Source organism: Ursus arctos, unplaced genomic scaffold (genome assembly GCF_023065955.2).
Source record: "Ursus arctos isolate Adak ecotype North America unplaced genomic scaffold, UrsArc2.0 scaffold_31, whole genome shotgun sequence".
In the NCBI taxonomy this organism is placed as follows: Eukaryota; Metazoa; Chordata; class Mammalia; order Carnivora; family Ursidae; genus Ursus; species Ursus arctos.
The window spans coordinates 9,836,009-9,854,305 of NW_026622997.1; the positions used below are offsets into that span (position 1 = coordinate 9,836,009).

An 18,297-nucleotide genomic window follows, 5' to 3' on the forward strand; every position below is an offset into this window, starting at 1 on the left:
CTTTCTGATAAGATCCTGCCTCCTATCTTCCTTTCCTCTTCTTTTTTTTTTCTCTCCCCTTACTACTACTTGGCAGAAATATTATTTTTCATTAATACTGCTCCTACCCCTCACTGATATTTTGGAATACGGCATGTACCCAAGTTAATTTATTTTCAGTTTATATCACCCTTTGTGTGTGCCCTAGGGTATGCACACACATTACAGAATATTTACTTAAGAAATCTAAAACAACGTATCGCTTGGGAGCAACATCTATTAAATATCAACAATATCAACTGTGAAATGACAATTTTAAGCATGTTTCATCCTCTGTCTTAAAAGGAGCACACAGGGGCGCCTGGATGGCTCAGTCATTAAGCGTCTGCCTTCGGCTCAGGGCGTGATCCCGGCGTTCTGGGATGGAGCCCCACGTCAGGCTCTTCTGCTGGGAGCCTGCTTCTTCCTCTCCCACTCCCCCTGCTTGTGTTCCCTCTCTCGCTGGCTGTCTCTCTCTGTCGAAAGGAATAAATAAAATCTTAAAAAAAAAAAAAAAAAAAAAAAGGAGCACACAGAGGGGTCACCAACCTATTCCAAAGTCAAGGTATCCCTGGGAGATTCCCCCAGATGGAGCTGTAAATCCTGAGCAGCAGTATTCAATGTGGGTTTTAGCTTTGTAAGCAAGGCCAACGGAAAGCAAGGACTGCCAAGAAAATGAAATTATTTAGGGAAATTAAAATTATAGAGTCCAAACTCTGACATGCACTTTGAAGTCAAGGGATAATAGGAGTAGAATGAGATCCACAGTGATGTTGGCAATAGCTCCTCAGCAGGGGTTTTCACGGAGTTTACCTGCACCTATCTGGCAGGACACAGGAACACACGAGTTTATCTCTTATGGAAAGAAGCCCACCCAAAGATAAAGAGCCACATCTACCTGGGGAGACAGGTGGACGTTGAGAAGGCTTCCTAACCCGAGCCCACACGGAACATGGGGAAAAGTGCTGGTATTGGAGGACTCAGGCGTTAACTTAGTTCCCCATCAGCTGTATCACTTAGGTTTGCTACTTCACTGCTGAGCTGCAGCTTCCTTACTTGCCAATTGGGGGAAATTAGAAGGATCTGCTTCGTGGAGTTTTTATGATGGTTAACTGAGATAATGCAAGGAAGGGCCTAACTTGTGTCTGGCCCATGAGAAATGTTTAAGTATAAAAAAGCCATTATTATGATCGTATTTGTAAAATAGAATGATAATACCAATCTCATAGTGATTCCACAGTGAATAAGACAATGCATACTGAAGTACATGATATACAGTGCTTGATACACAGCATGTGATCCATCCGTGTTAATTCACTTTGGAGTCCCCCTCTCTTCTTCTTTCCCTCTAAACACTGGGGGGATCTGTGTGAATATGGAACAGATATCCCTGAGGCAGTGAAAAGCCTCAGTGGCAAGGAACTGATTTTATTAACATTATTTTAATCAGAATTTGAATAAAATCAGTTCTCCCAATGCTTTTAACCCCTGGAATGAAACTGTAACCGAGCCTCGGCAGAGTGCAGAATTTGGTACAACAAGCGTGTGTGAGACGACTACCTCCAGTGGATCTAGTTACCAAAGTGTTGGAAGGCTTCTGTTATAGCACATTCTTACTAGAATGAAAACTCTAGGAACGTAGGACTCTGGTAAGTTTTATTCTCTGCTGTATCATTGGTACCCAGCAGAATGCCTGGTGTACAGCGGAAGTTCAATAAATATTTGCTAACTGAACGAATATGGCTCCCAGAGATATGCTGTATGTCAGCGTCTTTGTCAAAAAGTTACCGTCCACAAGGACCATGGAGAGGAAAGTAGGCACGGGAAGCCTGAAGGCAGCTATAGTGTTGGTCGTGGACAACTGCCATGCCACAAAATAATGATACATGGCACTGGTCTGACTCAGGAATACTGAGGATTCTACCAGAGCCCTTCATCCTTAGCAATGTCATAAAATAAGATTGTTTCAAGCTAAGACAAACTCAAACACTCCCAACCATAATACCGCCACCTTAATTTGAAAGTGCTTCATAGATTACAAAGCCTTCACACATAAATGCTCATTTAATAATTTGCTGGCCTGCTTGCACTTTTAGGAGGGTCCCTACTATAGGCAAAGTTAGGTGGGGGAGGTTTAAAAAAAACACAACATGAGCATGACAAGATTTCTGCTCTCCAAGGACTTAAAATATGGCAGGAACCAGGAAACCCTTCAAGGGCACATTCTATTAACTTCATCTGTCTGATCCACCCACACCTGACCCAGGTGTTTTGCCTCCATCACAGAGTCAGACCCTCAGGACTCCAGAGAGATTTATGACCGTAGGCGCACAGAATGCAGGTTTCGAACCCTGCTGTCCATAGCTCCCATTCTCTTGCACATATTAAAGACTTCGAGAATAGAAAAGAAATCAACCAGATTCTCTTTTCTTAGGTTCCAATATTCTGAACACATTTGTCTTCAGGCTGGCAAATGAAAATATAAAGGAACTGCAAAATGAAAACAGGCTTTGTTGAAAGGTAATAACTCTTTCCCTCATCCTTAAAGAAGAAAAAAAAACCCAGAAGATACAGTAAAAATAAACACTGGATTCCCTCTTATTCCTCAGGGTTAGAAGGATGCCAGGGAGACAATCCTCCGTGATAACTGTATGCCTGAAATACATGAGGTTTTCAGGTGATTGTGGACTAAAGTCAATTATTGTGGAAATAACATTATTGCCAGGAGACGGCTGCATAGGTTAGTAGTAGAGGTTATGAAACAAGAAGTCGTTTTTTTGCATTTTGGTTATTTTTAATTAATTAAAACAAAGACGCTTATTTTCCTCTTTACTATCTTGCACTGGTTCTTCTGACCTTTGAAAATTCTTCTCAGTGAAACAAATGGTGGCATCTTAACAATGTGTCCACAATCACTACCAGTCACAGACATTTCTGGCAACATGGACTTTTCTTCTTCCCATACCAAGTTCTGTTCATCACCTGAGATGTCTCATTTGTTCATCACCTGAGATGTCTCAATGTTTTAGAGAATTCTTCCTTGTGTTTTTATTTTTTTAGAAGGAAAAGGAAGTGGCTTTGAAGAAACCATATGGCCCACACATCTTGCTTTCTGAATCGGGTCTACCTCTTAACAATGCTACTGACAGGACATCCCTGTGATAGAGCCCCTTCCCCCAACCCTGCCCGTCCTTTAAGGGACAGACCAAGTCTGAAGGTCTCAGGGCACGGAGAGTATCTGGCTGGGGATGCAAGACCAGGAGCGCTGGGAAGGGAGAAGAGAATCCTGTCTGATGTAGCTCGTGTGTTTAGCCAGAACGCAGGAAGAAACGGTCCCAAACCTGACATCTTCACTCTGTTGTGAGAAACAGTTCTGCCCTAGCTTGGGATGGAAGTCAGGACCTATTCTACGTTCACGTAGCTCGAGCCTCTGAGAGGCCTCAGCAAACGTGGCGACGTGCATGTGGATGGGCAGGCTGGTAGTGGTGTAGCATGCACACGTGAGCATTCCAAACAGGAGACACAGACAGCCAGTGGGCGGGGGAGGGGAGGCTGGGAGGCCCTTCCTAGGGGCATCTGCTACAGCTTGCACCACCTAACGGTCTTCCTCAAGCCTGGTAAGGTGGCTTGCAAACCAACTACCCTAGTACTGAGCGATCACTTGTTAGTAACGGGCTTGCCTACGTACACCTTACAGTGATCCCAAAGAGAAAGAAATCAAGCTGGTTTCATTTGCAGGAAGGCCTTTTTAAAATATAATAGGTGAATTTCTGGGGGTGCAAAGGCTAGATATAAATTTGGTTGGGGAAACCAAATGTTTAATTAAAATTCTCTGAGATTCCTCTGTATTCAGATATGTGAAGAAGAAGGAAGTTAAAGAAAATTATGTGACCATCTGTGCCCTAAACACTGCTACCCCGGTAGTTCATCGAAATCTTTTCACTTATCCTTGTTAATAAGCAGTTACCTGTACGCATGGCATTCACTCATACATTTCTTTTGCTTTTCCAGTGTGTTATCACTGAGAAAGCAAAGTTGACTCAAACATGGTTCCTATGCCCTGGGGATGACAATACAGTGAACAAGGACAAGAGTGATGGGGGAATTAACACGGCAGGATTTTGCACAAAGTGTCTGGAAGACAAGGGAGGAGCCACCATAGATATGACCCATACACTTGCCACACACTGGTGCACCCATTCGTGCCTGGCCTGGATGCTGCAGTGATAGTGGTGAGCAAAACCACACATGGTCCTTGACTTCCTGCAGCCTGCGGGCAGACTAGCGGGGGAGATGTTGTGGAGGTGATTACAAAGTCCATGCAGAATTACACCTGGTCAAGTGTCATGACAGACTAGTCACAGGGCTGTGAGAGCTTACAGCACTGGGGCGTGCCTTTGCTCGGGTTCAGATGAATGAGCACGGAGGGGTGACCTCTATGAACAGAGAAAGACCTTTGAGAGACAGAGGAACGGCATGGGTTCAAGGCAGCACAGATCTAAGCAAGTCAAGGAAAGGCCAACGTGAGGAGCGCACTCCCCAAACGGGAAGGTGATATAAGGCCAGAGAGGCAGGGACACTGACCCTGCGGCAAACACAGGCCACGGTAAGGATTTTGAACTTTATCAGGAGCAATGAGATGCAACTAAAGTTTTTCTTTTTCCTTTTTAAAAAAGTTGTTTTTTCAAAAAAGATTTTATTTATTTATTTGAGAGAGAGAGAGTCGGGGGCAGAGGGAGAGGGAGAAGCCAACTTCCGGCTGAGCAGGGAGCCTGATTCGGGGCTCAATCCCAGGACCCTGGGATCATGACCTGAGCTGAAGGCAGACGCTTAACTGACTGGGCCACCCAGGCACCCCCCTTTTTTTTTTTAATTGTTCAATAAGGAAATAGAGTGGGGTTGGGAGGATTCAGAGAGCTTATCAAGAGTCAGCCTGTTAGCTGAATTCTGAAGGATGATAGGGATTTGCCGTACAAAGGGAGGAAGTGTGTTTCAAACACAGGAACCAGTATATGATCACATGAAGGCCCAAAGCCACATGGCACCATTACGAAAATGGGAGAAATCTGATTGGGCTGAAGCGAAAAGAGACAGGAAGAGAGGAGACAGAACACAAAGCGGGGAACACATGTGAAGCGAAGAAGGAATTTTACTTCAAAAGTCATGTCCAGCCTCTGGTGCATTTAAACAGGGAGAGCAGAGTGGCTGGGTGGGAGCAAGCATATCTTGGAGCAGTTTTGGGATCAAATCTTCACTCTGCTCCTTATAAGGTCCGTCAGTTGGATAAACCATGGTACTCCTTCCTCACAGAAACCATCCACCTACCATGCTTAGCCCAGGGCCTAGCACCCTGTTTGGTGAGTTGCACCTGCATTTAGGGGTACAGAGGAGACTGACAGTAGAATATGGGTACAGCCACCCAGAAGAGGAGTAACGATGAGCTGGACTAAGCTAGTGGCGATGAAGAGGAGGGGGTGGGCCTGAAGGGTCCAGGCAGAATGTGGAAGAAAGGAAGCCAAGTAAAGAGAAGGAATCCTGGACGAATGTCCAGTCCCCAGCTTAGCTGGGAAGGTCTCGATGTGTGTGAGTTGACTATTGCATCTGGTGCTTGGGCTGGAAACAGACTTGGGAGTAAACACCAAATCAAGGTGGCAAATGAAACCACGGACTGTGATAAAATTACAGGGAAGGTACAAAGAGGGAAAAGAGGAAGGACCACCCTGGGAACGAAGAGACCTTTGGGCACATCAGAGTCTTATGAGAAGGTAGTCCTTCAGACCTGAGGAAGGAGAGGTGCTGAAACTGGGTGCTGAGACTGAATGTTCTAGTCAGGATTCTGGGGCCTGCAGTGGGCAGAGCCTATGAGCAACATCCCTTCCAGGACGCTGCCCAGCAGGGTCTGCCCTAATTCACTTCACACCTCCCTGGGATTGCCTTCCTATAGAGTTTCAAGTCTGGGGTTAAAGCACTCGGTTGCCTTTACGAAACGCTGGGCTTACTATTTTAGCTCTCCACGAGTTTAGAGGTCTGCCACAATGCCGCAGCCTTTTCATAGTTGGTCTGAGAAGGGAAAAAACAGAACACTGAACTCATGTACATTGTGAATATTCAATGAAGAATTGTTGAATGAGTAAGAGACAACTGGACCAGGATAAAGATCAACGGCTTCTTCTGGCTCCAGCGTGGCTGCAAGGAACAGCTTTCTTAATTAATTTAGTATTTTGCTTAGTAAAGGGCAAAGGAGATTTTAGATGAGATACTTCTGCCTACAGAAATGACTTCTGGTGAAGACAACATCACTGTTAGGGACCAGATGCCAGGGAGGGATAATTATATAGTGAAAATATGTGTATTTACTCTCAAACTGTGGATGCGCAAAAAGAAATGATGAGGGCATTAAATGAATATGGTATAGGATAATGTATATAATTATAATGAATTGATCACATAAGTAATTTTAAACAAGGCCAAAGGGGGTGTACTAAATCCACTCAAAAATTACCCCAGAAACAAAAGAATATAAGGCTAACAGATGCATTAATAACATCTAATGAGCCATCTGATAAATAAAACAAATAATTACTCTGAGAATAAATAAAACCAACTAATTAACACTGGTGAATATTAACTGGCAAATAAAGAAAATTAATATATGAAAGATACATAATTGGAGAAACAAAAATGAGCTAAGCATATATAATACTGCAGATTAAGTTAACATCTAGGGCCAAAGAGATGCTTTAAAATTGTGTCTGAAGGGGTGCCTGGGTGGTTCAGTTGGTTAAGTGTCAGCCTTTGGCTCAGGTCATGATCCTGGGGTCTGGGATCAAGCCCTGTGTTGGGCTCCATGCTCAGTGGGGAATACCCTTGAGATTCTCTCCCTCTGCTCCCCCTTCGCCCTCCCAAATAAATAATCTTTAAAAAAGAATGGTATGCTCTACCAGCTGAGGCCCTGGGTGCCCCCGAAACAAGTTTTCTTGATTCAAAGGCCAGGAATCTTTCTAAGCCAAGACTGCCATGCTCATGATTCTCAGTCATAATACTGAAAAAATATTTAAAGCAAATTGGTTCAGGAATGATAATATTAGGGGAAGAAATAGGTGTAAAAGAAAAGAACAGAGAAGTTCTAGCATCAAGTCATTGCAACTTTCATGTCTCTTTTATTTGTCATGAAAGCCTTTTCTTTTTTTTTTTTTAAAGATTTTATTTATTTATTTGATAGAGAGAGACAGAGACAGGCAGCGAGAGAGGGAACACAAGCAGGGAGAGTGAGAGAGGAAGAAGCAGGCTCCCAGAGGAGCATGGAGCCCGATGCGGAGCTGGATCCCAGGACCCTGGGATCACGCCCTGAGCCGAAGGCAGACGCTTAATGACTGAGCTATCCAGGTGCCCCATGAAAGATTTTTCTGAGCTATTTTTTTTGGTTTAAATGTCAAAACATTTGAGTTAAAAAAACCCGGCTATACTTTCAAAGACAATTCCAATAATGAGTGGCTATGAAGCCACACAGATAACCAAGATGTCACAGTGATACATTACAATGTCATAACTTTGGAAATTATAAATCTGCTTCTTAAAATGGGAGGGTAGAGATCAACTGAAGGAACCCTATTCAAGGCATTCCTGTTACCAACACAAACAAAACCCAGGAGGACCCATCCCAATTCAGCTGACTCTTGCTAAATCCAGAAATTCACAGCTTGGCTCATGTCACTGATCTAGTTTTATTACTTAATTTGTTTCTGTAGAATTTTCCTAAATTGGCGAGATACCAGTTAATTGAGACGATAAGTGCTAAGACATATGTAAAAATCTGTTACCTGATGAAATGGGATTCAGTGTCAGGAAAGGGGTCACAGAAGAGAAGAAATAGGAAATGAAGTACCTTTCACCCTTGACAAAGTAGTCATATGGCTATTTATGCAAGTCATGAAGAGGCAGGCAATTTTCTACAATGCTCATTACTAAGCAGTTCTCAAACAATGTTTTGTAAGTATACTTGTGTTTAAAAAAAAAAAAGTATTATTCTGGTACAACACAGAATAACTTGAAGATACTTTACAGAAATCCTATTTACTTCCAGCATTTTGTGATCTAGCTTTACTCCTTTACTGTCTTACAACATTCTCTACCTTTATTTTCTCTTTGCCCTGATTCTCTCGTTTATTATTTTTTAATTATGACAATTATTTCATCTTATTGTATGTATTCTTATAAGTTTTTTAAATGCTTTAGGGGCCAAGATGAAGAATAAATAGAATAGAATCTGGAAACTCTTACAAACTAAACTTAGTAAGTCAACAATGACACATAGATCTAATAATTTTTTAACACTTAGCTCTACTCTCAAGAGTAAAAAAATATTATTTTTCCCCCAATTTAGGCTGTTGAATATATAAAATATTTTCTTCTCAAAGTCAATTGTACAATTTTTACTTATTTTTCAAAATCATTATCACTCAACATGGCAGAATTTAGCAACCATAAAAGAAAATTTTTTTTGAAATTTCAAGCATATTTAATGGTAATGAATAATCTTTCTTTGAAGTCTAAGAAGCTGGTTTTTTTCAGAACAAATGAACTGTCTCTAGTTGTGTGGATTTGTAGAAAGAAAGAATCAGGTGCCTATAAATAACATAATCTAATAAAGTGCCACAGGCTATCCCATGAGTTCAACAGTAGATACTCAGAACAATTTAAGAGTAAATTTGGGAAGAACTTAGAAAATTTAAGAGTTGTCTTTTTCTCTTTTATTCCTCTCCTCCTTCTCTGTGTTCTTGCATAGCCTATAATATAAAACTTAAAAAATTTTCACAGAGAGGTATGATCTGTTCAACATTTTATAGTAAGCGAAACTCTACTTTGGCTGATTATAGAATTCTGTGGTTTCTTTGCTCATAATACATACATCCATTTCAAGACTTAACAAAAGAGAAAACTTTTTACTGGGGGAAAATCTAATAATCTTATTAAGAATGCCAAAAAGCTGGTGGACCATCCTGTTTGTATTCTAGCTACTCCGAGGCTCTAGTGCAATAATATATGATTTTTCAAGAACTATTAGGAACAAACTGGATTTGTCCATTTGTTCCAAAGCCAAAGAATACTGGGCAGTAAGGTCTTTAGTGTAGCTGTCCTGTTTCAGAAAGGGAAAGGTGCTTGGTGTTGATGCTACTCACATTAGAATTAGTATTATTCACCTTGGCATTCTTGATCAATCAGTGGCACGTGGGGCAAAAGAGGTGGTCAACGTCAGAAGATCTGCAACAGTGAGTACAGAAACTGTGGAGGAAACCATCCGCCTGACTCCTGCTGTGTCCAGGAGCTCAAGGTTCCCGGTCCTGAGCTTCTAGTTCAAAGAGAGGATAGACTACTCAATAGAAACAATTGTTTAGTCCATTCATTAAGACTTCCATCAGAGGCTTCGATCATGTTGCATTCAGTCGTGTAGCAGGTAGTAATGGAGACCTGCCATTATCAACTGTTAGTAATTTACCAGTCACAAAACTAGGGAAAGCCTGTTTAGCTACTTCAGCTGTAAAAAGAAATCGTGAAAATAAATATCTTTGGATTGATGTTTCTAAAACTTTTGAAGGCCAAGTCAGAAGATGCATGGGGTTGTAGAAAGTTTCCACTGCGGAGGGTGGAGTCCTGGAAAAAGCAGTGCCCTGCAGGCTGGGAGGCATTCTAGTTCCCATTTTGTCATTCACCAGGTGTGAGACTTCAGTCAAGCTGTTTATCCTTTCTGTCCTCACCTTTGTTTTAGATTTTATTCCTTGCTGGCTATTTCGACCATCACTCAAAGTCATCTATGCTGGAACTCCAATCCAGGGCCTCTGGTTCTGAGGTGCCCCTTGTGTTTTACTTCCCCGACACCTCATTGTGCCTGGAATGCTCCTCCACCCGTGTCTACGTGTCCCTAGCTGCGGCAGTCACTAACTGCTGGCTGGCACAGCAGTGATTCCCAACCCTTTTCTCTTTGCTGCTTCCACTACAGGGGCGAGAATAGCTACACCCTCATTTTCCAGCCCCATGCCCAGCTAGTGATAAAAATGTAACAGAGTTCTGGTCAATGTTATAACCAGAAATCCACTGGAATGGTTCCAAGTTTACCCTTTCCTTATGAAACGAAAGCTTACTCTTTCCTGGTTGGGACGCCCTTCTTTCTGCTTCTTGCCTTGAATAAGGATATATTTGGAACTTCAGTAGCTGTTTGCAACCTCTCCCAACCTCCTCCTTTTTCTCTAAAACGTTCTTCTCTTTTGTTCTCCAGACTAGCCTATGTTTTGCCATAGCCTGCAAGTCCTGAATTGCAATTCCTCTGTTCCTAAATAGACTCGTTGCCTGGTAAAATAATGGGCCCTTTTGTTTTTGAGGGTCAACGGTCAGTTACCACTCTCTACCATTAATGGGAGGCTCATTTTGGTCTGCAGCTCTCACAATGCTTAGTGTACAAGAAGTGTAATACTCAAATATTTAATGAAGAAAGAAGGAGTTCCGATACTCAATTTGGTAAGCATTTGGGCATTATTTTAACCTTTAAGAGGAGAAATGGCCGATAAAAATTACCACTGAATACAATTTCTTCTTACTTCTTAACAAATAATTATAATCATATACTGCATAGTTACTGTGCTAAGCACTAGGGATATTGACCTAAAACAGAATTTCTGCTTTCAAGGAATGAATGGCAGACACAAGTAAACCTAGAAAGACAAAAGTGTTTGATATGTGTAATAATGAATCTGAGAGCACAGTGCTTCCTCAATATCCACTTATTTTCCACTTTAACCAGAAACTGGCTGTCAGACATGAATCACAACTTCCCATCCTTTCCCATCTTCACCTCCTTCACCCCTCCCACCCCCCCGAGTGAAAAAGTGTCCCTCCTTCTGTCCAAAGACCAACTGTGCTCTCAGACACACCACTTCTCACCTCTTGCGGGGTCTTGCTCTAGCAGTTGTCCAAACTCCCATATCATGTTAACCAGACTTCCTGGGTTGGTGGGTTGGTTTCTACTCTTTGTGGCTGTTTACTTCCTTCTGATTCACTTCTCCACCCCCACAATCCAGGTTCTGCCTTAACCACCTCACTAATACCGCTGCGGTAAAGGTCCCTAGAGATCTCTGTACTGCCAACACCAGGGACCACATTTTCATCTTTATTTATTGGACCTACTTTTCCAAAGCACGTGACTATCTTGACTTCTGTGACACTATTCCATTGCTTGTTCTCATCTTGTTTCTAGACACTATAGTAGTTATCCAAGTGTGGCCCAGGGGCTACTGGGGGGCTCTGAGATCTTTCAGGGGATCCATCAGGAAACCTGTTTTCACAATATCAAGAAGACATTTGCCTTTTCCACTCTCATTTTCTTATGAGTGTACAGTGAATTTCTCAGAGGCTACATGACGTGTGATACAGCCACAGGCTGTGGGCAGACACAAATATAAGAATCTGCCCTTCTTTTATTAAGATAGACATTAAAGAGATTTGCAAAAATGTCTCACAATGTCACTCTTGTCACTAATTTAATGGTTACTTTTCATTAAAGTGTTATTTATGTCAGTATGTAATGAGTTTATTAATTCATTTAAAAATAGGTGTTTTAAAATGGTTTAATTTGGATTTTTTTTTAAAGATTTTATTTATTCATTTGACAGAGAGAGACAGCCAGAGAGAGAGGGAACACAAGCAGGGGGAGTGGGAGAGGAAGAAGCAGGCTCCCAGCGGAGGAGCCTGATGTGGGGCTCGATCCCAGGACTCTGGGATCACGCCCTGAGCTGAAGGCAGACACTCAACGACTGAGCCACCCAGGCGCCCCTAATTTTGATTTTTAATATGAGATTGGTAACTATGCCACACATACACAAAGCTTTTGGGTCCTCAGTTACAAATAAGAATGTAAAAGGATCCTGAGACCCTTAAGTTTGAGGACTACATTCTTAGACTATGTCTTCTCGGCCTCCTTTAGCAGCTCTCTTTGGCCAACCCCTTAAATTTTGATGTTCTCTAGAACAGCATCCTCAGCCCACTAATTTTCTCACCGTACATTAAAATTTCTTAGTCTTGGCACATTTGACATTTTGGGTCAGAAAATTCATTACGGGAGACTTGGTGTTTAGCAGCATTCCTGGCCTCTAACTACTAGATGCCACCACTAGCATCTTTCCACCCAAGCTGTGACAACAAAAATGTCTTCAGACACTGTCATACAAAATTGCCCCAGTTTAGAACAACTGCCTTAAATACTCATTCTGGAAATTTCACCTAATAGCAAGAACTTTTTTTTTTTTTTTTTTTTTAAAGAGAGTGTGCACATGTCAGGGTGGGAGGCCAACGGAGAGGGAGAGAGAGACCTTAAGCAGGCTCCACGCCCAGCACAGAGCCCCATAACACGGGGCTCCACCTCACAACCCTGAGATCATGACCTGAACTGAAATCAAGAGTTGGATGCTAACTGAATGAGCCACAGAGGCGCTCCAAGTACAACTGTAAGTACCTGACATGTATTAACTCATTTAAACTTCGCCCTATGAGAGAGAAATTATCTGTTTTATAGAATCTCCATTTTATAGATTAAGAAACTGCAAAACAGAGAGGTGAAATGACTTACCCAGGGTCATAGAGCAAGTAAGTGATGATGGTAACTCTAGCCCTGTTTGCTTCTCTGAGCTCTAGACTCTTGTGAGTAACTGCTTTTGCTGGGCATCAGATGACACTCACTAGAGATGTCTGAAGAGGTACTCATAAGTCTTCTCGTCACAAGACCAGCTATTTCTGTATTTCTTAAGTCAGTTAATGGCACAACTTTACACTTAACCTTTCTGTGCCTCAGCTTAACTAGTAACGTAGAAGTGATTCTAGACTCTGCTTGGATTCTCCCTTATTCCTGAATCCAATCATTCATAGGGTTCTAACAAGTTTACCCTATAGTTTTTTTTCTAAAGATTTTATTTACTTATTTGACAGACAGAGACAGCCAGCAAAAGAGGGGACACAAGCAGGGGGAGTGGGAGAGGAAGAAGCAGGCTCCCAGCAGAGGAGCCCAATGCAGGGCTTGATCCCAGGACTCCGGGATCACGCCCTGAGCTGAAGGCAGATGCTTAACAGTCGACTGAGCTACCCAGGTGCCCCTACCCTATAATTATTAATCAAATATGTCTTTTTTCTCTATCAACCACTATTCTTGCATTCATGAGGACCCTAATCTCTGGGACATCTGGGTGGCTCAGTTGGTTAAGCATCTGCCTTCGGCTCAAGTCATGATCCCAGGGTCTTGGGATCAAGTCCCGCATCAGGCTCCTTACTCAGCAGGGAGCCTGCTTCTCCCTCTGCCTGTTGCTGCCCCTGCTTGTGCACTCTCTCTCTCTCTCTGACAAATAAATAAAATCTTAAAAAACAAAAACACTTCTTTAAAAAAAAAAAAAAAAAAAGAAAGGACCCTAATCTCTCTTCAGCATTGTTATAATCAACTCCCATTTGGTGTCTTTATATCTAGTCCTCAAAATTATCTTCTACATTGCTGCCAGTGATCTACCTAAAATGCAAATCTGGCCATGTCTGCTTTCTGGCTTAAAATGCTTTATTGGCTGCCTGTTAGCTAAGAATAAAATCCAAGTTCCTTAGCATGGTGCCTAGGCCCCTGAATCTGTGGTCTTTTCCACCTTCAGTCTCATCCTGTCACCCCCTGGAACACACTTATCTCTCTAGCAATTAAATAATCTTCTACTGTTTGTTGTTATCTGAGCATACTATGCTGCTTCATGCCTTTGACCCAATGTCATCTTCTTTTTTTTTTTTTTTAAAGATTTTATTTATTTATGTGACAGAGAGACAGCCAGCGAGAGAGGGAACACAGCAGGGGAGTGGGAGAGGAAGAAGCAGACTCCCAGCGGAGGAGCCCGATGTGGGACTCGATCCCGGAACGCGGGGATCACGCCCTGAGCTGAAGGCAGACGCTTAACCGCTGCGCCACCCAGGCGCCCCCAGTGTCATCTTCTGGGAAGTGTTCTTGATTCTACCCGTGAGCATACCCATCACAGCACTTAACAGTTTGTGAAAATGGTTTCTACAACTGTGTCCCACAGAGGTTTGTTAAAAAAGCCACCGGTGGTAGGTGTTTTGCTGAGTCCGAAGCTCTTATCTTTCTATCTCCAGGTTTTGGTACCACACAGGGCAAATCAGTCTTCAGACAAGTTTTGGAAGCACTGAGGTAAAATGACACTTAGGAAAAGGACCTGTTTGGATGGAGGTGGGGGTGGTGGATGAGGAGAATTAGGAAATCCTGTGTCCTGAGAAGGTCATGATTGAGCTGAATCTCAAAAAAGGATGAACTCGAGACAAGAGTGTTTAAAGGGCATTGCCCAATAGAGAGAACTTCACAAGGGGGAAAGGGGCTGTCTTTGAAATTCATAAGACATAGCCTTAATACAGAATGACATTACTTTTTAGCAAGTAAGTTTATTATCTTAGAGATCATACTAGTGGGAATCTCAGGTTTTAGGTCCATGATTTCAAGAAAGTGTAAAATGATTACCAGATTCCTATAGTTAATACATTTACACGTGTAGTGTATGAAAAATTTAGTTCAAAAGCATTACTCAAAGTATTACAAATTTCTGCCCACCAGGCACAGCTTTGAATGGTTTTCCTACAGTTTACCTCTGTTGACTTGGCATTTATTCACTTGATGAAAATTTTGCCTCAAATGTGGATTTCACCACCTGGCTCATAAATCATTTCCAAAAGGATTTTTAGTAATGTAAGAGTCCTCAGAGATTACCTTATCAACAAGCTAATTTTGTAAACAAGAAAACCAAACTACTAAGGTTGAGCGACTTGTTGAAGGTTACATATTCTCTGAGAACTCCTCCTTGACTTTTCTACAATGTGCTTTCACATCTACCCTATCTCTCACTTCAGTGTGGGACCTGTTGCTGATTCCCAGTTCTTGTTCATTCTCGGTAAATTTAAATGACAAAATACCTTCTTCCAGACTGCAAATAACTGGTTACCACTTATTCACTTGTAATATTTTGTTAGGCTTCTTCAACAGACTTGGTGAAGTTCTTGGTGCTAAGTACTTGGTTAATTTTTTGTTAAAAATTCCACCAGTATCTCCAACGTTTATAAACTTTACCTTCCAAAGACAAAGCCATTAAGTAAAATCACGCTCTCCCTTGAAATGTTTCTTTCAACCATCTGACTGGTCTCACTGGTAGGACCCAGATGTTGTTCTCAAATTTACAGTTCTATGCAGGTATCTAAAAATTAGATAGTCACTGCTTGAGAGGTTTAGTATTCTGTCCCATAACCAATGTTGTGTTGGGTCTACTTATCATAGGGACTGGCAACTCATATACCCACTGGGAGGGTGGCGCCTCTGTCCTAGGACACTCGATCCTTGGGCTGGCCAGTCACCCAAAGTGAGACCTAGCATAAATATGGCTCAAAATCTGAGATGATCAGGCAGTTAGTAGGAAACACCAAATCTGAAAGGATGCAGAGAGAAAATCATTAAGATGCATACAGTAACCATGGGTACGGAGATATAAGGAAGCAAAAAAGCAAGCAGAGGCTGCGAGGTAGACAAAAGATATATGAAATGAACAAGGAACTCAGGAGCAAATAGAAGGGGATAGGCATGGAGAAAGTTGTGTGCTACATTGAGGGATGTAAGTTTAGACTTTCATTCTCCCGCTGCAAAGATCCTTTAAGCTGTATCCCCACCTGATGAGGCCAAGATAAACGTTTCGTATCCCAGCAGTTTGTGAGAGTTTCTTTCCTTTACATCTCCTTGAATCTCCTTACAAACGCTGTCCTCGCCCCACGCCCTCCTCAAAGCCAGTACCCTAAGGAGAAAGGGTTTGATTCTTGCAACCCAAAAAGCTAGTTAAGGCACCTAGGATATTGGAGTGGCTACAGCGAGGCTTCAGCTTTCGGACATGTGCTACTGGCTGCTCACTTACACTATCGACTCTTCCAACCCTAGGGAAAGTTCTATGTATGCGACCAATGGGTCCTAGCTTGAGCACCTGCAGCTTCCACGTCCACTCTTCTCGTGGCAGAAACACACCACTAACCACGCTCCCAGAGAACCACGGTATTCGACTTGGGGGAAAACATCACAAAACTTGAATCTCTTCTCTGATAGAATGAAGGGCAAGCCCCCCTCCCCAGCTTTTCCCCGGAGGTTTCAGAGAGCCACGCGGGTCAACAGGGCACGCTTTTCGGCGGCGGAGCCTTTGAATCCCCGTCCCGAAGTCGCCGGCGCTGGACAGGAGCTCCCCGACCCCGGACCTCCCGGCCCCCGCCGCCCGCCAGGTCACCTGTAATTGTAGGCGCTGAAATGCTTGCTCTCTCTCAGCATCGCCCGGTACAGATCTAACACTTGTGCGCGGCTGGAGGCTGCCATTTTGGAAAGAAAAAAAAAAAAAAGGGTCCTCTTCGAGAAGGGCCCGAGTTTAACCTAACCCACAAAACTTCAGTCTATGCAAAACCACGAACGAAATAAAATAAAATGCAGTGGGGCTCGGTCTTGCTAGCGGGCCGGGCCTGGGCCTGGGTGAGCACGGGCCCGCGCCTGGGGGCGCTGGGCGTCGCGCGCCGCTTCGGAGGCGGGCGCAGGCGGGCTTCGGGCAGCTTAAGGGGGAGGCGCCGACACGGAGGCGTTCCCGTCCTCCGCCCGCGACTGGAAAGGCTCCGGCGTGCAGCAGCCCTACTACCGGGCTGAAGCGGGAAGAGGGGCACGGCCGCAGGGAAAGGGCTGAGCTTGTGGAGGGACGTAGGCCGGAGGCTCAAGCACTGAGTGCGTGCAGCCCGTCAAGCAGCGCCTTCACGAACGGCCCGGGGTCGTGGCGGGGACATTTAGTCTCACGCCGCAGCGCCAAGTCGCACCTCCGCGAGCCCGTTGCCGCGTTGCCAGGGTTACCGAGCGCTCCCCAGGTCGACGCTCCGCCCCCCGGCCGCAGATGACCCGTCCCTTGCACTGGGGCCGCCCTCCGCGCCGCCTGAGAGGCCGAGCGGGGTTTCCAGGGAGCGTTTACTTTACAGCGCTCTGTCTGTGGGCCCCCAGTGCAGGGCGCTTTCTGAGCGCGGAGATGGGACGCGGGGGGGCGCAGAGGCGATGGGTGAGGGACTCCCGGGTGGTCCGGCTCCGCTCAGGGCGACCGGTTAAGGGCCTCGGGAGCAAGGACCCCGTTCTTGTCAAAATGGCAGCGCCCGGCGTGCTGTGGGGTTATCTTTAAGAGAGGGGGTGCGGCAGCTAAGAGCCTTCCCCAGGAGAGTAGGCAGCGTGCTGCGCTTCACATTTTGAAACACCCAGGTTTGGGTCTCCTGGGCGAGCGGTGGGTAAGTGCCAGCCTCGCTGCAGCGTGGGGTGCGACGTGGGCGGTCAGTGCTGGATCGTGGGGAGTTACTTGGACACGGGATTTTCCCCCTTTTAGGGTATTTTTTGAGCTTTCGAGGTTTTGCTTTTGAGTTTTCAGTCCCGAAGAGTTTTGTCATCTAATGTATACAAAAAGGTGGAGTGGCGTGGGTAATAAATTGGGAAAACTTCAGGGATTTAAGGACTCTCTTGGGATCATTTCAGACCCAAAGCAAGAAGCTGAGCAAGTTTTTTCTTGAAGATCGTTATGGCTAAGTTTTCTCTCTTGGTCTTTCTCTGAAGACGTCAGCTTTTCACAATCCCCTTCTTACAGTGGTGAATAAAGTTGGTTATTGTGGTCCTTGGAAGTAGAACTGGGCGTAGAGAAGCCTGAGCTACTTCTAGTTACTGTGTTTGCAAAACACCTGTTTTGTTTTGGGACTCTTGTCTATGGTCAACTTTAGGAAGAGCCTCAGTTTTCTTGCTCAGAACACATCTAGGAGTAACTTTAGACGTAAAAAACAAGGTTGTCTCAACATCCATCTTTCTTCAACCACTGAGTTGCGGTTGTAATACATCTTTTTAAGTTTAGCTGGTTTTAAAATGACATTTGCTTTATATAAAAATCTCGTATTTTCTGGAACTTTAGGGTAAGGAAACACTTTACTGATCTTGCTTTAAAGTTGCAAGCACTTTAGTGTACTTGCAACGTGATGTCCGTGCACGCAGATACACTTGTTAATATTGCTCTCTATAATGCAATACATTTAAAAAAAGCATGGAAGAGAACATAAAAGGATTTTATTTACTTATTTGAGAGAGGGAGAGGAAGCGAACGAGATCACAGAGTTAGAGGGAGAAGCAAACGAGATCACAGAGTTAGAGGGAGAAGCCGACTTACTGCTGAGCAG

The 18,297-nt window shown here is 43.8% G+C and overlaps 2 protein-coding genes across 5 annotated transcripts in view; one reads left to right on the forward strand and one right to left on the reverse strand.

Annotated features, from left to right (window-relative positions):
* Window positions 1-16,942, reverse strand: part of LYRM4 (LYR motif containing 4) — a 157,929-nt gene extending 140,987 nt beyond the window's left edge. The window contains exon 1 of one of the 2 annotated variants that reach the window (XM_026511431.4): window positions 16,350-16,926. In XM_026511431.4, coding sequence (XP_026367216.1) covers window positions 16,350-16,435 — 86 coding nt within the window. In that variant the 5' untranslated portion in view covers window positions 16,436-16,926. Of the gene's footprint in view, window positions 1-16,349 lie in introns of both variants that reach the window. The other variant, XM_057304898.1, reaches the window with a different exon arrangement.
* A 68-nt stretch (window positions 16,943-17,010) lies between these two features.
* FARS2 (phenylalanyl-tRNA synthetase 2, mitochondrial) overlaps window positions 17,011-18,297 on the forward strand; it is a 535,745-nt gene continuing 534,458 nt past the window's right edge. For 2 of the 3 annotated variants that reach the window (XM_057304896.1, XM_057304897.1), the window contains exon 1: window positions 17,011-17,370. The gene's annotated coding sequence lies outside the window, so the exon portion shown is untranslated. The remainder of the gene's footprint in view (window positions 17,371-18,297) is intronic. The other variant, XM_026511427.4, reaches the window with a different exon arrangement.